At 38.2% G+C, this 23,021-nt stretch overlaps 1 protein-coding gene across 3 annotated transcripts in view; it reads left to right on the forward strand.

Annotated features, from left to right (window-relative positions):
• The first annotated feature begins 308 nt into the window (after positions 1-308).
• Positions 309-23,021, forward strand: part of SLC6A15 (solute carrier family 6 member 15) — a 41,187-nt gene continuing 18,474 nt past the window's right edge. Inside the window, exons 1-5 of one of the 3 annotated variants that reach the window (XM_071552133.1) lie at positions 309-470; positions 10,843-11,317; positions 19,855-20,012; positions 20,486-20,612; positions 22,452-22,633. In XM_071552133.1, the coding sequence (XP_071408234.1) occupies positions 11,029-11,317; positions 19,855-20,012; positions 20,486-20,612; positions 22,452-22,633 (756 nt within the window). In that variant the 5' untranslated portion in view covers positions 309-470; positions 10,843-11,028. Of the gene's footprint in view, positions 471-509; positions 860-5,725; positions 5,747-10,842; positions 11,318-19,854; positions 20,013-20,485; positions 20,613-22,451; positions 22,634-23,021 lie in introns of those variants that run through there. The other 2 variants (XM_071552134.1, XM_071552135.1) reach the window with 2 other exon arrangements.

A 23,021-nucleotide genomic window follows, 5' to 3' on the forward strand; every position in this document is an offset into this window, starting at 1 on the left:
GCCCAGGGCGTGCCGCTCGCAGCCCGTATGAGCTGGGGCCGTCACACGTCCGGCCGCGCAGCGAAGGCGGCAGGATATGGAGATGAGGATGGAGATGAGCAGCCGCGGTGCTTAAGCGTGGCCGCGGGGATTTTGGCGCGGCGCCGCAGATAGCACCTCCTCCCCCTTCTCCAGCGTCTACCTCCTCCTCGCTCGCCCCCGGCGGCGGAGATGCTGCTGCAGGCGGGAGGAGTGAGCGCTCCTCCCTGCGTCAGGAGGTGCGGCTCCCCCGGCCCGGCGCTGCCCTCCCCTTTCTCTCCCCCCGCCGCTTTTATGTCTGTCTTTAAACGCCGCCGCAACTAGGGCTGGGCACATGTGCCTGCCGCCGCCTGCCCGCCGCTGAGGCCCGCGCCCGCACGGCCCTTCTCGCCATCCGCACCCGCGGGGGCACCTGGCCCTCCCTTTCCGCAGCTGACGCCCGGCGGGCGGAGGTAAGGCACGGCACGGCGAGGCATGGCATGGCACGGCACGGCACGGCACGGCGCGGCGGCGAGCGCTGTCCGTGGGTGCGCGGGGCGGACGGACGCCGTGGAGGGGCGGCCCGCGGTTTCCCAGCCCTGCCGTGCAGCTGCGGCCGTGGGGGGAGCGTGGTCGCCCCGCTGGCCTCGTGTGTGCCGCCGGGCGGGAAGGAGCAGGATGTGCGGGGGGTTCCTTTCCGCCCGCTGTCCGCCTGCCTGCGGGGCGCAGCGAGGTCCCGCCAGCCCACCCGGGAGGTTGCCTTCGCCCCGGCGCCAGCCTCTCGCTGCTGGGGGGAGAGGCAGCCCCTCGGGAGACAATAGCGAGCGCCCGCTGGAAGCCGCCCATATGTTTTAACTCAGCGGTAGGTTAAAAGGATGTACGGGGTTGTCTTACTTACATTGTTATTATTGTTACTGGGAAGGGCGAAGAATTTACATCCTTTCCCTAACGCGAGTGAAAGAATTTTCATTCATCTCCCGCGTGTTGCGTAAAACACCTCGAATGCATGTGTAGCGCGTGTCTCGGGAGGAGCGGGGACGAGCGCTGCCTCCGTCCCAGGAGCACCGCGGGGATGCGCCTCCCCGCTCGGGCATAGCAGGGCGAGCCCCGCCGTGCCAGGCCGTGGCGGAGCCGGGCACCGCCGGGAGCTGCCCACGGGCGCCCATCGCCGCCCTGTGCCGGAGGCTCGGGCCGGGCTCGGGCGCTGCATTGTTGCCGCGGAGCGTGGGCGTCGCCCGGCGGAGCCGCGCAGAGCCTCCCACCGCAGCGAAGGCGGGGGCAGCCCCGGCGGCCGGGGGGGCTGGTGCGCCCCGGTGTCAGCCATGTTTGGGTGGGTATGGTAATGAGGACCTTCTCCCTACCTTTGTCCCTCTTGGTTGTATTTTCTGTTCAGGATTTTGATGGTTGGCATCCCGCAGTGTACTATGGCATATCCACTGGGTGAATTCAGAACTACAGTTTTCTCTTAGTGATTCTTTTTCTCTTCGATTTGCTTATTGATCTTGTTTTCTTATTTCCTATGCCCATGTTGACTGGTTTTGTTCTGATTTTGCTAGTATTACAGCAAACTGGAATTTCTTGACAAGAAGAATTTTGTTCCTTTTGTTGTGGAAACATATGAGATGATTGAAATACAGCTGCACAGTCACACTGACCTGCCCCATGAGGGATTGTGATGGGATTTGATCTGTTTAAGTAAATTGCACTTTGTTTGGTGTGTAAAAGACTATATCCGCCATTTTATTTTCCATGTGGTATTTCTAGATAACAAGCTCACTGCTGTAGTGTTGATTTCTAAGGCAAGCCCAATCATTTTTCAGTAGTATGTCACCATCAGTGTGTTGCTGTGATGTACCATAGCACAGGGATCCAATTCTGTTTCTCCTTCCAAAGAAAAGCTGAAGTAAAGATTTTGTTATCTGATATCATGTACATGTACAGTGGATGTGTTATGCAGCCAGCTTACTCCATTTGATTAAAAAAAGTGATGACAGCATACTCAGTTTCTTTCTGTTTAGCAGTCTATTTGTCATTATCAGCATCACATTAAAAAGGAAACTGTAAAAAATACCTAGGAAAGATTGCTTAATTTTGTCTTGGGTAGTGCAGATTTTCATTTACACATAGACTGTATTAAGATAAAGATAGAATTACAGCCTGCATTCAGTGCATATCAGACACTCCCTTTGGGCTCTGCTCTGTAAGTCAGACTCAAGAACAAAAAATCCTATTGGTTTTGATCTGTGCATGAAAAACCAAACCATTTCATTACTGTTGAGATGTGTCACCAGTAGTGAAACTGAGTATGCAAAACTACCAAGGCATCTTGAAACTAGTTTTACAGCATAAGCCAATTCCTGTTGACCTTTCATGTCTTGTCCTTCTTACAGGGTTTTGTTCTTTTCACAGTGCAAAAGCCTGTATGTGCAAAACTTTCAAAATGCTGATTTTGACAGAAAATAAAAAAAACCCTCAAAGGTTATTCAGAAGCACAATCTACTAATTACACCATTCCTTTTGATACAAATTGCGTTGTTAAGATCTACTGGAGTGTGGAATTACATCACTTGGGAAGTATTTGTGGTAGGAATCTTTTGGAAAGACTTTTTTTTTTCAGAGATTTTCTCGAATACAACCAGAAGTGTACACAACACTAAGGACATGTTCACTTTTATCCTCAACTACTTTCCCTTGTGCTGACTGTTTCGCTCATATCAAGGAATAATGTTCTTAACTGAAGGACAAAATACCTGTTGATTTGGAAGAACAGTTTTTAGTACTACATTTTATAGATCAGCATAGCAATGGTAGCAGCTTTTTCATGTGACTTTGAAGATCTCTGAATTCTTAGTTGCGGAATAACTTTGACATATCAGTGGGTGGCATCTTAAAACTTTAGCAACTCCCTTCTTCCTTGAAAATTGTTTCAAAGTAACCTTGTTATTACTTGGAAAATGTTCTAAAATAATTTAAGAAAAAAAGTATCTTTGACAAATGACAAGTGAGTGCTATTATGCGGAAGAGCTGGAAGCACAAAACCCGATACTAAGTAGTGTGAAAGCCCAATGGTTACTGCCAAAATGGTTGCTTTAGGCCATGTCAGTAACTGGGCTGAGCTTCCCAGAAGTCTACCCTGAAACAGAGCCCTGTCTTCTTTATCCTTCACTCTTAAGGCTAGGGATTCTTCATTTTTATGGGAGAAAGTGAAGAAAAAGGTAGTGTAATGCCGTGGACAACAGTGCCTTGATTCCTGGTGCCAGTAGTCTGTTTCCCAATTTGGGAAAATAGTTTTTTGCTGCTGGCAAATATTTTTGCATTTGAAGTGTCAGAAATGTGTACTGCAGTGTTAATGATTCAGCATGCTCTCCTTAAGCCAAAATGGAGAAAGGATAGAAGCTCCAAAAGGACATTTGCAGTGTTTGATTTTCTGTAGTGGAATTGGTATGAATAAATTTCTTTTTGAAGATATAGGGATTTATGGTAACATAACTTGAAAGCGTGATTCATAAGATTTCTGCTAACTCATCTATGATCAGTTCAGCTTTTTTGCTATGCATGAAAAGCAGAGGAAGAAGTAATCACATAAATTCTTCCAAGGACTGCTTGATTTACTTATTGAACCATTCTAAAGCACGGAGGACAGACAATTAGAGCCTCAGTTGCAACTATGTATCTGGTAATGTCGAACTTTCAGTACTTGATATTACAACTTAAATAACTTTAGTACTTTAATGAAATATTAAACATACTTTTATATCCTCTCACTAATAAAATTGTATAATAAACCCATGGTTCTCTTGTGTCTTACATGATGAACTTAGAAAATGGAGATTTTGTTTCAAGTTGCCAGTAGTTACACCTTTTGAGTTTGACCAACCAGGGGTAGAATTTTGTTCATAATTGCTGAGATTACTCGGCTTCGACTGAAGGAGTGGTAACTACTGAATTTGTTCCTTCAATAAAGTACATGTAAGAAAAGACTGCAGAATAAGTGATACATTTTCTCCATTTGAATAGGAGTTTACAGTTAGCTCATCCTGTAAGTCAGAAGTATTTCGGTGAGGTTGATTTGTGAGAAGGAAATACTGAGAAGTCTGTGAAAGCAAGTGAGAAACTATAGTAAGGCCAGTAGATTCTTTAGAGATTATGTTCAATGAAAGGAACAAATTGACATTTAAGAGCTCTAGGTTGTAACAGACTCTCTGTAAATATTTCTGTTGGGCCATTGATTTAAAAGTAGTCATACAAGCTGTTAAGATCAAGTCTATTGATTATGAACAATTCTGAGAAAGAAATTTTGCTCTTTTCCTCAAATCATTGTGTTTGTCTTATAATAGTAGAAAGTATTCTTTTGCAACTAAAATTCAGGGCGACTAATCTAGGACAGATATTGTCTAAATTTGAGTCTTTACAGGGTCTTGATGTAAGATAAAGCCAGGAAGAACATTTTGCAGGAACTGAGAACAAATTTCCCAGCAATATGAAACAGATGCAATGTCACTGTAGTCTGTATAACTACCTGTATCTGCTGCAGGTATGAATTTAGTCTTGCATTTTTAAATATTTTTGCTATAGTATAAATGATTTCATTGTATAGAAAACAGAATAAAAAGCATTCACTTTCGCTAATGCTTTCAAGTCTCCTGTAGCCCACAGAGCTGTTTTTTTATGATGTCATTTGTGTGTAACGTAAATTCCTCTCCATTCTTCAGTGATGTTTTCCTAGACATTTTAATGCAAGTTTAATTGTATAAAATGTAATTATCTTTAATTATGATTGAGTTAAGCACCTATCAAATCTTTATTACTGACAGTCTGTATTAAACTAGGTAGGGCAAAATGCTAGATCATGCAGTTCGTGCTGAAGAGCAGCATAATGGCTGCTTCAGTAGATAGATAAAAATGGGCTTGGCTAGGCAGAAAGGCTATGGTGCATATTCCTATTTCCGCCAAAGAACACAATGCTGCATTGCAGCAGTAATTCAGTCTGTCCAATGAGTACTGTAACACAGTGTAACTTTTGCTAAAATAATTATCTGTTCACAGATTCCCCCAGCGATAGCCATTCTTCGCAGTCACAGTAAGCCCATGAAACATGGCTTGCTCCTTCAGTCTTCTTCCTCTCTTTCTCACTCAAATGTACTGGTTATTAACTATTCCTCCTATGCTGTCTCTGCCAGTGACCAGATTCTTTTCTGCAGCCTCGCATCAGTCCCTTGCTCCTGAAACTTTGGTTTTGTTTTTTTATATTGGTTGTCCCCATCAAGCTTTCTTCTGCCTAGCTCATAGACTCATATTTAAAATGCATTTTGTAGGTTTCCTTTTGGTTAAAAGGCCCCTCTTATTCATCTTTGCATATAATTCTGCTCCAGTGATTTCATACAGACTGAAACCTTTAGCGTGAATATCAATAAAGGTCTTCTGTGAATGTGTGCCATGGTGAGAATCCTGCCTTGCAGTTCTGTGTCCTCTGTTGAATCGTACCGGTTTCTTCATTGGGAGTCAAGGTGAAGATTTGGTGAACAGGAACATACGATGTAAGCTTGTGGGACTGGACTGGTACACTGCACTGTCACAATCTCCTTTCGAAGCCAAGATTATAGTAGTGTGAATTGGTCACAGCTTTTTATTGCATTTTGCTACCCTCACAGCAGCATGTTGGTATGTTAACTGCTTCATCAGAGAAGAACACAGAGATCTGAAGAACAGAATGTTGATCTCTTTAATGGCAAATATTGAACTTAAAAAGGTATCCATTCTTTCCTTGCTCTGTTTTTTTGTTTGTGGTTTTTTTTTAGTTTGGTTTAGTTTGGTTTTCTTTATGTTTTATGATGTGACAGTAACCTTCTAGAAAGTTATTTTCTGTCTGGACTTTCTTGCTAGTCTTATGAAGTATGAACAAGTGATTTTAATTTTCCTCCCTTTCGTTCCTTTCCTTGAAGATTTAAACAGTTACTGATCAGTGAAGATTAGAGGATTAGTTGTAATGAATTAAAAATTAAATGTAAAGAATTTTTCTGAATTGTTGTGTTTTCATCAGATGTAAAAATAAGATGATAAAAGTGCACTGTGTTAGAAAATAATGGAGGGATTTGGGGGCTTTCCCTTTAGAGGGAGTGATTGTTTTAAAAAGGAGAACAATGTAAAAATGATTGTGTTGTAATTTGTGTCAGAAAGGCATTGCTATAAGTTCTTTAATATTTACTTAGTTGTTGCAATAGTGTTGTTGGTTGTTTTAAACATGAAATTGCCTTACAAATAGCTTTTTATAGAGGCTTGTGCTGTAATTGCAAGAACATGGGGCAGTACTCATACTTTCAAATCTGTAAATGAGATTCTTTTGTGCCTGCTTCTCTGTACATGTTGGGAAAATCTTCAGCCTCGTATCTTTATTTTTTACTGTTATTACACAGCTGAGAGAACCAGATGTACAGTGTTCTTCAATAGATGTCTGTATATTGATTAGCATGCAGGCCTGTCTGATAGAGATGCATCAAAAGGAGCCCAACATAAGATGAAGAGAAGCAGACAGTGTTGGACAGAACCAGCACAACTCTCTTAGTACACATTCTGTACAAGAAAGATTGTGAGAAAAGGGTAGGCAGCAAAGTTTTTCAATGCGTCTTTTGGTGCTTTGAGTAATGAAGTTCCTTTGGGTCTTACTGCAAACGCTTGCAGTTTGGTCAGTGGACGTTTTACAAGATCCTATCTCCCTGTGCCAGCACTTCTGAATGCGGACCTGAAGCTGAAGCAAAAATTCTATAGCAGATCTCCCAGGAAGCTAATTTGGGTCTGAATTCCTTGTTGCAAGGGATTATTGCTGCTTACTCTGCTATGTGGCAGTCTAATCAGGTTACTTTACTTCTGCATGCTGATGCATTAAGGCTTGATTCTTCTTCCATGGGAGAAAATCATGAAATTCCCACTGTTCTGAGAGAGAAAGTTTGGGTCTGATGTCAGAAAAGACTGGCTCTGTTTTATCTTTCAATATGAGAAAGAAAGAGATTTTAAAATATCAAGGACAATACTAGCAATTCATAACCAAAATCTACCTCATATGTTTGATTTAGTAAGTTTTTTTCCAAAAATTTGTTTATGCTAGCTCAGATTATTAGCTGTTGTTATTTCAGTGACAGAATGATTTTCTAAATGTTCTTCTAACTGAACCATGTACTGTTCATCAAGTTCCATTCTGTTAAATACCCTCAAACAATACAGACACTTGTCAGTTTAAGAGTAATTTTAGATTTTTTTATAAATGGAATTTTACATGAGAAAATTCCATCCTTATTTGCTCATTTCAGTTGTGGAAAAGTCCAGAGAAATGTATTCTCCAGTAAATGTGATAATAAAAATTTCCCTTCAGTGTTTTCGTATGACAGGTGACATCAGTTGAGTCATGAAAAAGGATGAGAAACTGCCTAGAAACCAGAACTACATCATTTGATCAAATTCCATGATCTAAATCCAAGACAGAAAAAAATCCAACATATAAACAAACAGCTTTAATAAGGCTAAATTATATTTTAGACATTTTACTTTTAATCTAAGGTGGTGGTAATAGCACAGTAATGTTTTAAAATACCTGATAAGATTCAGGACTTGAATTCCTAATGAAATAATACTTAGTTTTGTAAATCCTTGGTATAATGGTGATTTGTTATGTAGATTTTTAAAATGATACATAGGAGAAACTATCCATCACATAATGCTGTATTATTGCACAAGGCAGTGTAGAAGGTAACTAGTAATGGAACTAACTGAAGAAGGTGTTTCACAGAATTTGGGGTGATAATTCCTGTTTTGATGCTGATGAAGAACTTCAGTTCAATACTGGACTACATCCAAATGATGTGGGAACCTAAAATAGCATTTTTATTAAAATGCTGAAGTTCAGTACTGTGATATGGGGGGAAAAAAGAAAGAAAGCTTGTTCAGAGGTTTGTGTTTAGCTAAACTGTGCTGGTGAGTAACCTTATTGAGTTTCTCCCTATTCTGTCTTCACTTGGGAGTATTCATATTTTTAGACCTAGCCCAAGCTGAGTAGTTTGATATCGGCCTTCTATGTGGTTTGATTTGGATCAAAGAGAGAGGCTTATGTGCGTGTCACTGACTGTGTTGTGGGAGTGCCAAGTACAGAATGGCAGGCTCCTTGCAAACCACCTGGGGCCACACTGCAAACATTTGTACCTGGTGGTAGCATCTGGTGAGGTAGGACTTCTTGTTTGATGGAGTACCAACTCCTTTAATACAGAGAACAAGTTGTTAAATCTGACAATTGGAGAGTGCCTTTGTATTTGTGATGTGTCCTGAAAGACTGTCCTGCATCCCCAGTGCAGTCTGGCCATTAATAACATGTTCCATTAGAAAACCATTATTAGAATCATGCACCATTCTGCTGAGCCTGCCGCTCACTTTTTCTCAAGCCCTGCAAATATTGCAAGTCTATACAGTGGAGGTCTGTGGATAACATCCTGATTAATGGAATGTTAATTAAGGGGGAATTAATATGGTACTGTCTATGAGTAAAAGTATCAAGCCCAGTTCATATTTAATGCATGACAGGATAGAATGATGCAATTTCTGTTGAAATTGACTCAACTGTGAGAGCTCCAGGTAAATCACATTGCTGCCCTTCAAAGTACCAAATCTAAAATAATTAATGCACATAGGGCCTTTTAAAACATTTCAGTAAATAGTGATGGGTGGCTTGTGCCTTTCTGACTGAAAATCTCTTTTGTTTATTACAACTAGAGAAGGATTTCAGATGACAAATACTGACTTAGTTTCACATGTGCAGCTGTTGTATTAAATACAGAGAGAAAATTGTTTCATTGTAAAGTAATCCCTGAACATATTACTAATTACTAGAATTGAGAAGTTGCTCTAATTTACATGAGTGGAACAACAGAAAAAAGCAGTTCAAAATACGACTAAAAATAGCATTTGAAGTACCAGATTCTGTGGCTTATAGTACAAAGCTCCGTTAGGACTGCTTAAATGCTTCAACTTAATATGTTACTGGTGTTTGCATTTGGTCAGAGCTAAATGCCACTGAATCATACATAAACTAGAAGAGGGTGCAGTCCTTTGAAGACTTTGCAATGCAAGAGACAGAACAGATAAAAAGAGGTCTGAACAGACATTCATTTAGTCCTGATATACAGGATACAGTATTAGGATTTCGCTATTGTCTGAACAACTCTTTCCGCATTCTTCTGTTTTGTGAGTAGCTCATAGGCTTTTTTTTTTGTTTGAAGAACTTGTATCAGTCAAACCAAAGCCTGATACTAGTTCCACTACATGTCAGAAGGAAGGTTTGTAGAACTGTGAACCCTTCAGTGACATTGGTGAACATGAAGCAGATCACAAGCCAAGTAGGCTCTACTGTGCTTAAAAAATTTAGGCTAATTGCCAGAGCTGGAGTTCCTGAGAGGAGGCAGTAACAGAAGGGGAAGGGAGAAGACAGTGTTGGGAGCCTAAGGAATCAGTAAAAAACGGTTACAATGGAGTTCAGTAGGCAACTGGAGTGAAATTCAACTTCCACATCCTTGGAAATTATTGGAAAAGTTAACTGCTCTGTTGGCTAAGAGGCTAGTAATAGTATTTGTGGTGGTAGAGGTTTTATTTCTGTTGCTGTGAAGTCTCATCTTGATAACCTGTGGGCTGGGTTCCAGTGACTTAGCGTCTTTCCTTTGGGTCTGTCATGGAAGCAGTCATGAGGTGCTGGATCTCTCAATTACTGTGCGAACAGTACCTTGCAGATCTCTACTACATGGGAGTTTGTCAGGACATTATACAGCCTTTGTACTATAGACCAGATGTTACAGCAAGTCCATAAGCAAAAGCTGAAAGGTCTGATGTTTCCTGGAGTAATTTCTGATTCTCAGCAGTTAGCAGTTCTTGATTAGACTTCTTGTGTATACTCTCTTTAGAGCTTTCGTGAAGCTTAACACATAATTTAAATCCCTTTTAAGACTCTTAATTGTGCAGATGGCTTTGCACATACTAGTTTTATCCCATGTGATTAGTGAAGAATTTATTGAGAAACATTCCTCCCCAAAATATTATGGTTACCTTCAGGAGGGCAGCTGCAAGCAAGTCTGTCTCTCTTTTGAAATGATTCATTGTGTTTTAAGAAAAACACATACTCAAATGTGGGCCTTTTTGTCTCTGTGCATACAAGTTTGAAACAGTAGGCTTTTTAAATGGGTTTAGTTATGGCTTTACAGGTATTTCAGATAGTTTCTTAGAAATAGGAAATAATTAAAAATATCTAAAGCATCAAAGCTCATAAGAGATGAACATCTCTCCTTTGAAACTATGGTTGTAATTATATATTCCTTCATGAAGGAAAATAAGTCACCCTTGCTTTTGAAGTACTAGGTGCATGCTATATAACAAAATTTTAATTGCTGCATGACTTTCTGAAATGGTCTGGAAAGCAGCCTACTTTGGTTAAAATATACTTTTAATAAATTCAAGTGCAGCTGTTAAGTCAGAAAGTAATGGAATTGGGCTCCTAAATTTTATGTAAAGTATATACCCCATTATGCCTGATAAGAAGAATTGTTATGCTATCAAAATACCAGCAATTAGCATATAGTTCTTGAGGAACTAGACCAAAACCCTCAGCAAGTGAATAAAATGTATTCTATATAAATATTTGAGACCAAACATTAGACTTATTCCCTACAATTTGGAAGTGGTTTAACATCCCTTTCTTCTTTTTTCTCCTCTTGTCAGATCAATAAGCAGAAATGCTTAAAACAAAGCACATGATTTCAAAATTAAGTTTTTTCTGCATAGTAGTATAATATCCTTTTGTATTTTTTTTCCCCACAGGTACTTTCAGTAGAACAAACATTCAGGAACAGAAGTCCTTACTTTTGATTTGCTGGTGTCAAGAACTCATCAGACACCATCTTCAGTCTGTTTCTTCAATATTTTTGGCCAAGCAGAGAGAGAGCTTACTTTTGTCTTTTTGTCTCAGCTGACCTTGATTTTCTTGCTGTTCATCTCATATTACAAATGCCTAAGAACAGCAAGGTAGTGAAAAGAGACCTAGATGATGAGGTCATTGAGTCTGTTAAGGACCTGCTCTCTAATGAGGACTCTTCAGATGATGCCTTTAAGAAGAGTGAACTTATGGTTGATGATCAGGAAGAAAAAGATGTAGATGTTGAAGATGGCTCAGATGTAGAAGATGAAAGACCTGCTTGGAACAGCAAACTCCAGTATATTCTGGCACAAGTTGGATTTTCTGTGGGATTGGGGAATGTGTGGCGATTCCCATATTTGTGTCAGAAAAATGGTGGAGGTAAGTTTTATGATACACCTAGTTGTACTTAAATGACAACACTAACCTTGCAGATTTCAAAGTTAGCAGAGGCTACTGTAAAACCTGCTTCAATATGTGAGAGTGTTCTTCTTATGGTTGCCAGAGCCTAGAAGGAAAAACTCATATTCTCTTTAATTAGAAAGTTGTATCTATTAAAGTGAAGTAGCTGATTTTTCTAAGATGCTGTTTGCTCATTTTAGGGTAGAAAGTTTTTTATAGGACCTTAACTAGTGGTCAGACTAACAGCTAAGGAAAACACGTATTCATGGAGGTCTGCATTATTTAGAACCTGATTGTTGTCCTGCTAGAGTGTTCTTTATAGTACTTGGTCAATAAATCAGGGCATTTGGTCTTTTAGACTTCAGCAGTACTAAGCTTCACACCTTAACTTTCTGATTGCTTTTAGCTCCTGGCCTTTTGATGATGATTTACTTTCATCAAGAAGACCAAAATGCTCTAAAAAGATATTTTTAACTGATAATAATTTAAATCATTACATTAAGGGACTGCATCTGTTCTTGTACTGTTAGACAGTTAACTTTTTCCTAAATAACAAGTTACCTTTCAGTTAAATAACAACAGTGTCATTGTTCTAGGCTGTTTGTTAGTTGACCATCTATGGTCTTGAATGCAGTGCGAACTATGTGGCTGGAGACTTTTCTTTCTCTATGAATGCAGGATTAGTGGTTTATCCTATGTTGTACTGTATCTTACTGTACTAAATTTATACACATCCTATTGTAGCTAATTGCTTAGTTGAATTCAAAACAAACCTGTCCCTTTTCATGTTACAGAAGATGAATGTGTACAGAAAAAAAAGAACAACATTTTACTCATGCTGGATTTTAAAAGTTGAATGACATTACTGATGTAATTAAAGGAGTATAGAAATGAACCTAGAATGTAATAAAAGTATAATTTGTTTTTTTCCCAGTTCAATCAGTAAAAAAGAAGTTTATACTTTCAAATATTCTATCTCTCCTGGATAGAGTCTAAATTCTTTTATACCAGGTTACTTTTATTTTTTTTCCCACTCATTTAAGTTCCTCCTTTTTATTTTGGGAATCAACAAACAACAGAGAAAAAGAAATGATCATTGGAGCTAAAGCTCGCTTGGTTTTCAAGTTAGTCAAAATGCAAGATGGAGTAGGTGACATAAAATTTTGAAACGTATAAAGTACATTGGTACCTTTGTATGTGTGTGCAGATGGACAGATAATTCTGACAAGTACATAAAAGAATAGGGGGAGGGAGGGAAAGCTTCACACATGGTAAGAAAACCTACACACATTTTATGAGGTTCTGTTTTTCTCCTACATACGTTATTTCAATTATATTTTATTCTAGATAAAATTAGGGTGGTTTTATGTAACCCATTCTAAGTATCAGTGTCAGAATTGTAATCTGCTGATAAGGCTTTACTACAAATACTTGTAAAAGTCTTGTAATTTAAGGGAAACAGCCTTTCTATGGATTTTGCTTAGAATTATGTGACAAGAACAGCAAACCCAAGAAAATAAAGATACATAAGACACAGTCAGATAAGCCCAAATAGATATATGTTATTCAAGGATTTTGTGGAGAAAAAATTTTGTGTCTCTTTATCTATTTTCTATGGAGATTAGTTTGTTTATGGCTGTGGCCTGTAGACATGCTGATGCTCCTGACTTCAGAGCTCTGTACTGCTTCACTGAGATACCTGTCATACCATCTTTAAAAATAACTTGCGTAGTACTGCATTGAACTGAGAATTGGGATGTCCATGGGTGTCTTTGCAATCTCTCTTTCTGAGTCTGGTCTGTACCACCAAACCAATTTCTTTCACTTTATTTTTTATGAATATTTAACAGTTTCTCCTCTTGCTTTAATTCTAACAAACTCATAAATATTTAGAGTAGTATCTGGTATTTTTTTTTGTTAACTAAGGTACAGCTGTACTGGCTAGCTCTTTGCTGATTTTCACACTTGTCCCATTCCCAGAAAAACATTTGTTGGGAGAGGCGAGAGGAAAGTCTAGTATGCAGCTGAGATGAGCTTGGATCTTCATTGGAGGTGTAGCTGTAATGCAGAGTGTATTGAGAGGGAAAAAAAGAGGCTGGAAGGAGACTTAAAGCAGTCAAGGGTGCTTGTTTTCTTGACTCAAGACTGAGGCCCTAAAGGAGTTTTAGGCTCTGTGAGTGAAGGCCTGAAGACATTCAGTAGAGTTTTGAGGAACTGACTATAGATCTCTTTGTCCTCACCACAGGCCCTCCTTACTCCTGGTAGGTAATGCTCAGCCTCTATCTGGTACTTAGGGCACCTCTTCCGCTCTTTGCAACCTAACAGATACAAAACCTGTTTTCTTCCTAAATTCTTGACAAAGGTGATTTGCACGGGAGCTGGTTATGCTCTAACTTAACTTTAGATGTTTTTAATATTTATCATTTTTGCACTACACAGTTTGTTTATTACTCCTTTACTGCATGAAGATGAACATGTGTGTTTAGATAGACACAGTTCCTGTGTAACAGTCTCATAAGCTCTGTTAGCATGCCCTGGGTTCAGAGCTGCCTCAGCTTCCTATGATTGATAGACAGCTTTAAACTAAACCTCTTAGGTCTACCCAGTCTTGCCAAGGCTGCTCATTGCTCTGGAGAACAGCTTGCACACCTTTCACTTTTTTCAAACAAAGGAAATATTATCATTTTTCTTTAGGATTATCAGAAATAAAATGTTACTTGCACATAATAAGAAGTAACAAAAGCAAATTAAATTAGCTGCTCTGCTAGAAATGAGTGAGTTGTTATTATAAAGAAAAGTGAGGAATCCACAAAATACTGCACACCTAAAGATGTCATGTTGTATTTTTTTAAGCCTTAACTTAATTTGCCTGGTTTTATTTTTTTAAGGTCAATTTTAGTATCTCTGTGATGTAACAAGTCAAAAGAACTAGTAAACAATGATAAACAGATAAAAACCGTGAGCAGCATTGGGAAAATTGCAGCAGATGATGTTGTCATTATGTTTTGAAAAGATTGACCTGGCTAGAGTCACATCCTGAGTTTTTTACAGTTAAATAGTCTGAATTTTCTATTGAAATGCCAGCAGATTGAACAGTAAAGTTCTGTGGTCTTTAGAAAAAGCATGGCAGTTACAGTGGAGAACTAGGGAGGGAAAAATATATAAGTATATATAAGTAGTTGTTAGGAGCTCCAGTCTGATTGTCTAATACAAGAGAAATGGGAGCAAAGCAAGTGTTCTCTTACATTCCAACACTTGAGTATGAATGCAGTGGCTTATTTAGCTTTTGATCAGTAATTTATATTCCATGCCTTGAGTTCACTGACGACTTCAGTATTATTTTGTGAGTTCTGTATTATCAGACTTGAAATTTAGTTGTACTTTAGTGTACTGAAAATGTCTTGTTTTTATTTTGCAATGCAATTTTTATTGAAGCTTATCGCCTAAGGGGATATTCATCCTTTAAGCACAATTTTGTAAAAAGGCACACCTGAACATACTGTAAATGAAACTAGTGACAGGAAGACTATCAGTAGGATAGACTACAAACCTACAGATAAAACATAAAGCTATTTATCAGAGTTTTCCTGATGAAAGGAGTTTATATTTTGTAGTGATAAATAATTTTACTTACAGAAGCCTAGTAGACTGTTAATCTATGGTGTTTTGTTGCCCACTTGTTATAATTTAAAAATGTTAGCATTTGACATGGAAAATAAGCTGAATATTAGCTTCATGCTTGCATTCTATTAGAAAGTGTCTAGTAAATTATATGAACTGGGATCTCTCTTCAACATAATGAAAAAAAATTCACTTTGAATAAGAATTAAATGAGACACTAGACAATTAAAATCTAGCACAGAAGCAGCTGAAACGAATCTGGAAAGTTAATATATTTTTCAGGTTACAACATGAATGGCTAGGAGAAGAAAAGTTTGCAATATCAAGATGGTAATGGTTATATCACCTCACATTACTGCTTTTGAAATGATTTTCCAACTCTTAAATCACAATGAATCATGTAATTTTATGATTTTTTCCCCAGAGTATTTATAAGAGCTTAAATCAGAACCAACGTTATTATTCCACTTCTGTCAATAATGTTGTGACATGTAGTGCTTATTGTAATATCAAGAGACAATTTGCCAGCTAACCCATTGTGGTGCTTGATTAAATAAAAAAAATTAAGAAATCAAAGCAATACTGTGCACAGTGTTAACAATCCCCAGTTGATGAAATCTTTTGTATCCTTGTCATTCATTCTAGGGAAGAAGGATGAGAAGTTTTTTTCCTTATGAAGTTCAGATGAGTTTTTTAATATGGAAGCCAGTGTTGAAGGCCAAACTCTGCAAAAAAAACCCCAAAAAACCAAAGAAGTGAATTCACACTAAAATAATTTTGTACATTTGGAAAGGAGACGTTAGAATCCTGAACTACACAGAATTGTAATATTCAGAAGGTGGCTTAGCTGGTAGGTGTAGCAGACAACTGAGTGTAAGATGTTGTTCAAGGCCAGTGTGTATAGTTTATTCAAATAAAAATGATCCTTATCCAATGTTGTAACTGCAAGGACCCATGTTTTCATGCACTTCTCAAATAAGAGACATGCTGAACTGTTTCCCTAGTGAATCTGTTTTAGAACGAAGGGAAAATGTCTTACTTTGAAGTATGGCTAGCTTCAAGGGAAGACCTCAGCTCAGAGATGCTGTATTTTCTTGTTGACTGTAGGGCACAGAAGCCCTTTGTACCTGAGTTAGCCAGTTGTATAATCCAGCTACATCCAAACCGTATGATACTGAAACTCATACATGCACAACTTTCTATTAAGTCCTTTTTTGGAAGGGGAGCAAGATCAAAAGGGAGTTCAGCAGAAGACCAGCACTTCAGGTGCTTTGCACAAGCCTAACCAGTATTCAGGTGAACTCTGCTGTCTGGCTACCCACACCGAATTACAGAGTTGTGTCATGTCTAATGTAATGTGGGTATAACACCACGTTTATTTAACTCATTTAGTAGAATCTAACTGATAAATCTTGCAACTTAAGTTGATACTGCACCATAAAATGCCCACATCCGCCCAGTCTTTAAACATGTGCTTAACTTTGCAGCCTTGTGATTAAGGTTGTGGACTGGGACACTGAAGAGCTGGGTTCAGTTCCTGCTCTAGTACAGTCATCCAGTGGGATACAGGGTAAGTCACTTAGGCCCCAATTTTTTTGGGCTGTTTAGGTTTCTCTGCTCAGCTATGCCACACCGGCCTAACTTAGCTCTAACATATCATAGTAGCATTATATGATATAAAACCCCTGTACTGTTAACTTTCAATTAATTGTATGACCAGAGTTTTAATGATAGTGATGCCAAAGCTTCTCACTTACAATGTGAATTAACTTCTGTCTTGCAGAAATTTTGAGAGAATGTTGATGATAAATAAATAGTATTTAATGATATTTGTCATAAATTCTTAAAACACATAGCCCCCCTCATTTTAGAATGTGTTTGTTGCTCTGTTGTTCAGTTTTCCTCACATTTATTTCCTTCTGTCTCTGCTGTCTCTCTTTTCCTAGTAGAAAGTAAGTACTTTGTATTCTTTCCATTGTGTGCACATAGAAGATGAACCACAAGAGACACCAAAATTCTGAATGGGAATGTAGCTGCTACTTCAGTAAGAACAATGCTTCAGTAGACACTGTAGTGTGCTGAAATGGGTAGATAGACCATGATGTTTGGCTCTATGAAGGGAATATCATAACCTCAAAACAAGTATATTTTTCAGAGACTGGCATAGGTTTTGACCAAATGCTACTCAGACAATACCATTGCATAGAATATAATCTTGTCATGAAAATAAAACACGAAACCTACTTCATTGCTAATGTGGCCTGTAGACTGTGAGGTACCTATGACTGATATTCTTTGTCTGGTTCATCAGTAGTTTTTCATAGAATTATAGAATGGTTTGGGTTAGAAGGGACCTTAAAGATTATCTAGGTCAGACTCCCCTGCCATGGGCAAGGAACCTTCCACTAGACCAGGTTACTCAGAACCCCATCCGAATGCTTCCAGGAATGGGGAGTCCACAACTTCTCTGGGTAACCTGTTCCAGTGTCTCACCAACCATATAGTAAACAATTTGTTCTCAATATCTAGTCTACACCCACCCTCCTTCAGCTTGAGGCTATTCCTTCTTGTCCTGTCACTGCATAGTCTTGTTGAAAGTTCCCCTCCAACTCTCTTGTAGGCCCTCTTTAGGTACAGGGAGGCTGCTATAAGATCTCCCTGGAACCTTCTCTTCTCCAGGCTGAATAACCCTAGCTTTCTCAGGTCTGTCTTTCAGCCCTATCATCAGCTTAGTGTCTTGCCCCTGGACTTACTTCAACAGGTCAATGCCTTGTGTTTGGTGTACCAGTTTTTCTCAGATTTTATTTCTTCTGTCTTTTTAGTTCGCTAGCCTTGAAGTCAAGACTGCAGTTACTCCATGTTTAGTATCTTTGTAAGAACTTTGTAATGGAAGGGGATGTCCAGTTAATGTGTATTTCATGCAGAGCAAAAGAGGAAGTGGAGCTAAATAGGAATGGATGGTACCAGAACATCTGAAACCTCCTGCACAGCCTAGGGAAGTTTAGCTTTTCTAAAATGAACTGTATTCCATGAGATAAGCTGGCCACTAAGTATATGAAAATGACAGTGTATTTTGATAGTTTCCTGAAAAAGCTCTAGAAAATTATCACTGGATGAAGAAACTTGAAGTAAAACTTAGCTGGAGTTGAGGATAAATGCCAAGTTGATTTCTGAACCTTGCTCAGTTTCATTCTCATCACAGAGGTGAATGGACTGATAATACAAGTTAGTAGCTCTGAGTACAAGCTTCTGCATTTGCTTTGTAGCTTGTTTTAACATGCTGCAGTCTGCATCTCTCATGCTTTTCTTTAACAATGGTTGCAAACAAAAGTTCTAAGCCCTTTGAGTTAGTTGGCCAGCCAGCGCTGTAGTCTATATTACAGCGTTAGAGCCACACGTGAAAGGTGGATGCCACATTGTTAATTGCACATGTGTCTTGGGTCGAGCTGGCGAAATGCCAACTGTCCGAGACAGAGAAAAAAGTGTTCCTTCCCCCCCCCCCACCAGCTAAAGGAAAAAGAAGGAGAGGGGAAAAAAAAAACCCTCTAAGCCAGGTTTATGCTGAAACTAACTACATGTATTTATACAGAAAAGAGAAAAGAGAAAACTACAATATAACACACACTTACACAAGTTACATATATATAACAAGAAATAACTTCTCACTCCCCAATTAATACAAAGTGTATTACTCTAGATTTATAAGCACTCTAAAAGACACTCTGCAAGAAAGAGAAAGTATAACAACAAAATATTTCTACTTCTCTGAACTCAAACAAAATACGATGTAGCGGCAGCAGGAGCAGGGCCTAACAGAGGAGGAAAACTGCAGCAGTCTTCTCTGTACTCCAGCCACGGTGGAATTGAACTAACATCTCCCCACTGCTGCCCAATATCTTAAGTTTGCATCATCTGGTATGAAATACTTCCTTGGTTACCCAGTCAGGTGATAGCTGTCTCCCAATCCACATAGATTCTCTGAGCCTGACAATTTGAGGCCTAGCTAAAACCACTACAGCATGCCTACATGTTGTGTTAGCTCTAGTACTCCACAATACTAAGGAGGAAGCTAGGCTCTGAATTTTTCAGTACACTTGGTGTATGGACATAGTTGCTTGCGGTTAGACTTGCTGAAATAAATAGAGGTACATCCTTTAGGTAGAATTGTGTATGATCACTTCCTGGGAATATAACCTCAAAGAAGAGGAATTGTTTTTTTGTATGTGTTTGCCTAACAGTGAAGTAACTGTTGCATTTTCAAATACGCCTTGAAGGAGAGAGTTGGTGAGTACTGCAAGATCTGGATCTGCAATACTCCATTTCACTTCCACCTAGTGTTTCTAGTTTCTGTCTGCAGCCTTGTAGCAACAGGCTGACACAGTTTCCTGGCTTAGCTGAATAGTCATTATTCTGTACATTTGGAGGAATCCAGATGTTCCGAAACCACTTATGTTTGGAAGTAGTTCAGAATGTTGTACACACACGGTTTTCTATATTTCCTTCATATTCAATCTTGCTGCTTTGTTACAAGTCAAGGTGTAAGTTTCTTAGGAAGTGTTAATTGGGCTCTTGATGACTCTGTATTTCTTAAAAGTTTGATCAAATGCCCAAAATTTCAGACAACTGAACAACTAGTTTTGATAATACCTCAATTTCGGTAAAGGTTTGCCTCAAAAATTTTATCGTGCTTTAGAAAGTCACTGTCTCTGGGTTTTTGATACCTTACAAGATGTATGACCAAGGTTCCAGTAAAATTAGTTTTTACATGTGACCAAAAGAATCTTTGCAATGAATGACATTAATTCAAACTTGAAGCTATTAGAAATTTTCACATTTGTTCTGTCAAGTTCTGACTTCTTTCATTTATTCTGATGCATACTTTGTTCCCTTCATAGGTGCCTATCTTGTGCCATACTTAATCTTGCTACTGATAATAGGGATTCCACTCTTTTTCTTGGAGCTTGCTGTGGGGCAGAGGATCCGCAGAGGGAGTATTGGTGTGTGGAATTATATCAGCCCCAAACTTGGAGGAATTGGATTTGCAAGCTGTGTAGTAAGTTTTTAAACATTGTGTGGTTTGCTTTCAGGCTGTATGATTTAGACTTTGTTTTGTTGCAGGGAAAGGCCATCAATTTGTAGCTGGGCATCACAGTCAGTTTAGAATGTTTTCCAACATCTTAAAACCTGAATTGGTCCATTAAAATGTTGATATATATGTGTCTCTTAAACCAGTCAACTTGTATTTTGTGGTTCTTTTGAAATTAGGAGCTGTGGAACAGAGTAGTCTTCTGGAGAAAAAATGGCTGTAAAAGTATAGCCATAATGTGATAACGACAGTGAAAAATGAAAATTTAGGAAGTGTCAGATACTTAAATGGGGCAAGCTACTCCCTTTTTATTCTGACTTCATTAAAATTATGTTCAGTGGCTGATGTGCAGAAATATGCAGAAGTTCAGCAGGGATTTTTTAATTTACTTTGCAAAGGTAACTTTTTGTCCTTTTCTTTCTCTTTTTTTTTCCAAATAGGTATGTTTCTTTGTGGCTTTGTACTACAATGTCATTATTGGATGGAGTTTGTTTTACTTTTCCCAGTCTTTTCAGCATCCGTTACCATGGGACCAGTGTCCTTTAGTTAAAAATGCGTCTCATACCTGTAAGTCTGTATTAATATAAGGTTCTTAAAAACTATATAAAATATATAAAATTTGAGAAAAGGGGGAAAAAGGAATAAAAATGCAATTTAAAAAGATATTTGTGGACAAAAGTGTTCTATGCAAAGATGGGTTTCTAGCTTAATAAGATGTCACATTGCAGTACTTGAAAACATACAACAAAAAACTAGTAAAACAAATACACTATTTGTAAAGAAAACGTCACTATCAACAGTATTTTAAAGGGTAATGAAATTAGAATGCTATTAATTGCATTGGAGAAAAAATAATCTGATTTCTTCTGATATTGATACTGCTTTTTATGCTTGCTTGATGAAAAACAAAGGTGGAAGGATATTTTTATATTTTAATTAGTAGAATACTTCCTGACAAAAAGTTGTTGCATTACTAACAAAGGAGAAAATGGGCAACTGTAAACATCAATTAAAATGCAGGTGATAAAAGCACTGTTTGCTGGTAAAGTAATAGAGATAGTTGGTCATTGAGATGCTACTGCAGTGAGATGATCTCTTATGGACATATTATATAACAACATTAAAAGTCTCTTTTTCCTTGAGTTTGGTTATCTTGTAACAGTTACACATTTTGCATATTTATTGCTATTGAAATATCAATTATTTCCTTTTCGTTTCTTTTTATTTCAGCTCCTAAGTTTTCTTTAGTTACCTTTTGTGGTTTATTTGCCACTTGAATTAAGAACATTATCAGGGATATTTGTAAAGTCATAATTTTTTATAGTGTCTTTTCCAGTGTTGCTTGCTTCAATTATTTGAAATACTCACTATTTGTGAATGTTGACACACAGTCAAATTGACTGTATTCGATAAGCTCTTGTCCATTAATTGAGCCACAGTGATTGTTTATGTACTCTTATCCTGCCTAAATATTAAGGTACAGTGTGACAGCTAACTTCAGGAGAGGTTGATTGAACTAATCTTAAAAAAAGAAAGGTATTATATTTCATAACATATTTTTGATAGGTTATTTCATTGAAGATCTGACATCTGTGTTAGGTTTCTTCAAATTATTATATTTTTCCCCTTTTTTCCATTAATTATCTTGACTCAAGTCATCTTAGATATATAGCTGATTCTCTGATATAAATAATTTACAAAGAACTTAGGAAACATTTTCTCTGAAGAAATCTTTCAATTTACATGTTTCATGTCTAGATACATGCAATTTCTTAAACTGTTGGAAACATGAGTATAACAGAATTACAGTATAATCAAAAAAATCACTTCTGGAATACACATAACAACTTTCATTTCGTTTAATATAACTGTGTAGGGGCCATTTATTTCCTTATTTCCTTTTCTCATCACTTTGGTATCATGTTCTTTTATTGTTTATAGCAGTAATTAAGTCGCTGTTTATTTTAGTGTCATGTCAAGGTGGATACAATCCAGGATTTGGTTTCCACATGTCTTCAAATTTGTGTTCATTCAGAGAGATAGTTTTCATAATATGTAAATCATGAATAGATGATGTAATCTTATGTGCGATAAGTGGAATGTATTTCTTCATCTAAGCCTGTCTACTATTTGGTACTGAGGTGAGAAATAAATTCTGCCTTGGACTAGAATTAACCAGAATGCAGAGGAATACATTACCTTAAAGGGGTGTTTTAAAAGATATACCCAGAACCTTTGATCGATAGCAGTCACTTTTTCTTTTAGACAATGTCTTAGGACTCTTTTGTGAGTTTAATTTCTCAGTAAATGATGATGGTGCAGTTACAAATATTGAGAATTGGTAGAACATGGTTATGAAATATCTCTCCCAAACCCATTGTTTACTTGCTAACATCTCTTCGACAGTTGTGGAGCCAGAGTGTGAAAAAAGTTCTGCAACCACTTATTACTGGTACAGAGAAGCACTGAATATTTCCAGCTCTCTGTCTGAGAGCGGGGGTTTAAATTGGAAGATGACTATCTGCTTGCTGGCTGCCTGGGTCATGGTATGCTTAGCCATGATCAAAGGCATTCAGTCTTCAGGCAAAGTGAGTATACTGTTTACCTGCATGACATTGTTTTACACTGAAGCATTTTAGGATATTTCTGTTCACCAAACCCGCTGTTTAATCTCATGAAATCTGTAGGAGCAGGTGAGGACTCACACCAGTATTTGTATAATCTCAAGCAGGAATGTTAGTAGTAAGCATTAAAATTACAGAAATTTTAGTGGGAATTGAAGTAGTAAAGTGGGAATTCAGATCTGAAGAAGAATAATTTTGCATTTTGTCAGCATAAATGTTGCAAGTAACTGTACCTCAGCTTTACTGCTCAGCATGAGTCTGTGTGTTTCAGGTTTCCACGTGTACTCGCAATATGATTGCAGTACACCTAAGTATGCATGCTTCTGTCATTAACACAGCTGCTTTCTAGGAT

This window comes from Pithys albifrons, chromosome 3, assembly GCF_047495875.1.
Source record: "Pithys albifrons albifrons isolate INPA30051 chromosome 3, PitAlb_v1, whole genome shotgun sequence".
NCBI lineage: Eukaryota > Metazoa > Chordata > Aves > Passeriformes > Thamnophilidae > Pithys > Pithys albifrons.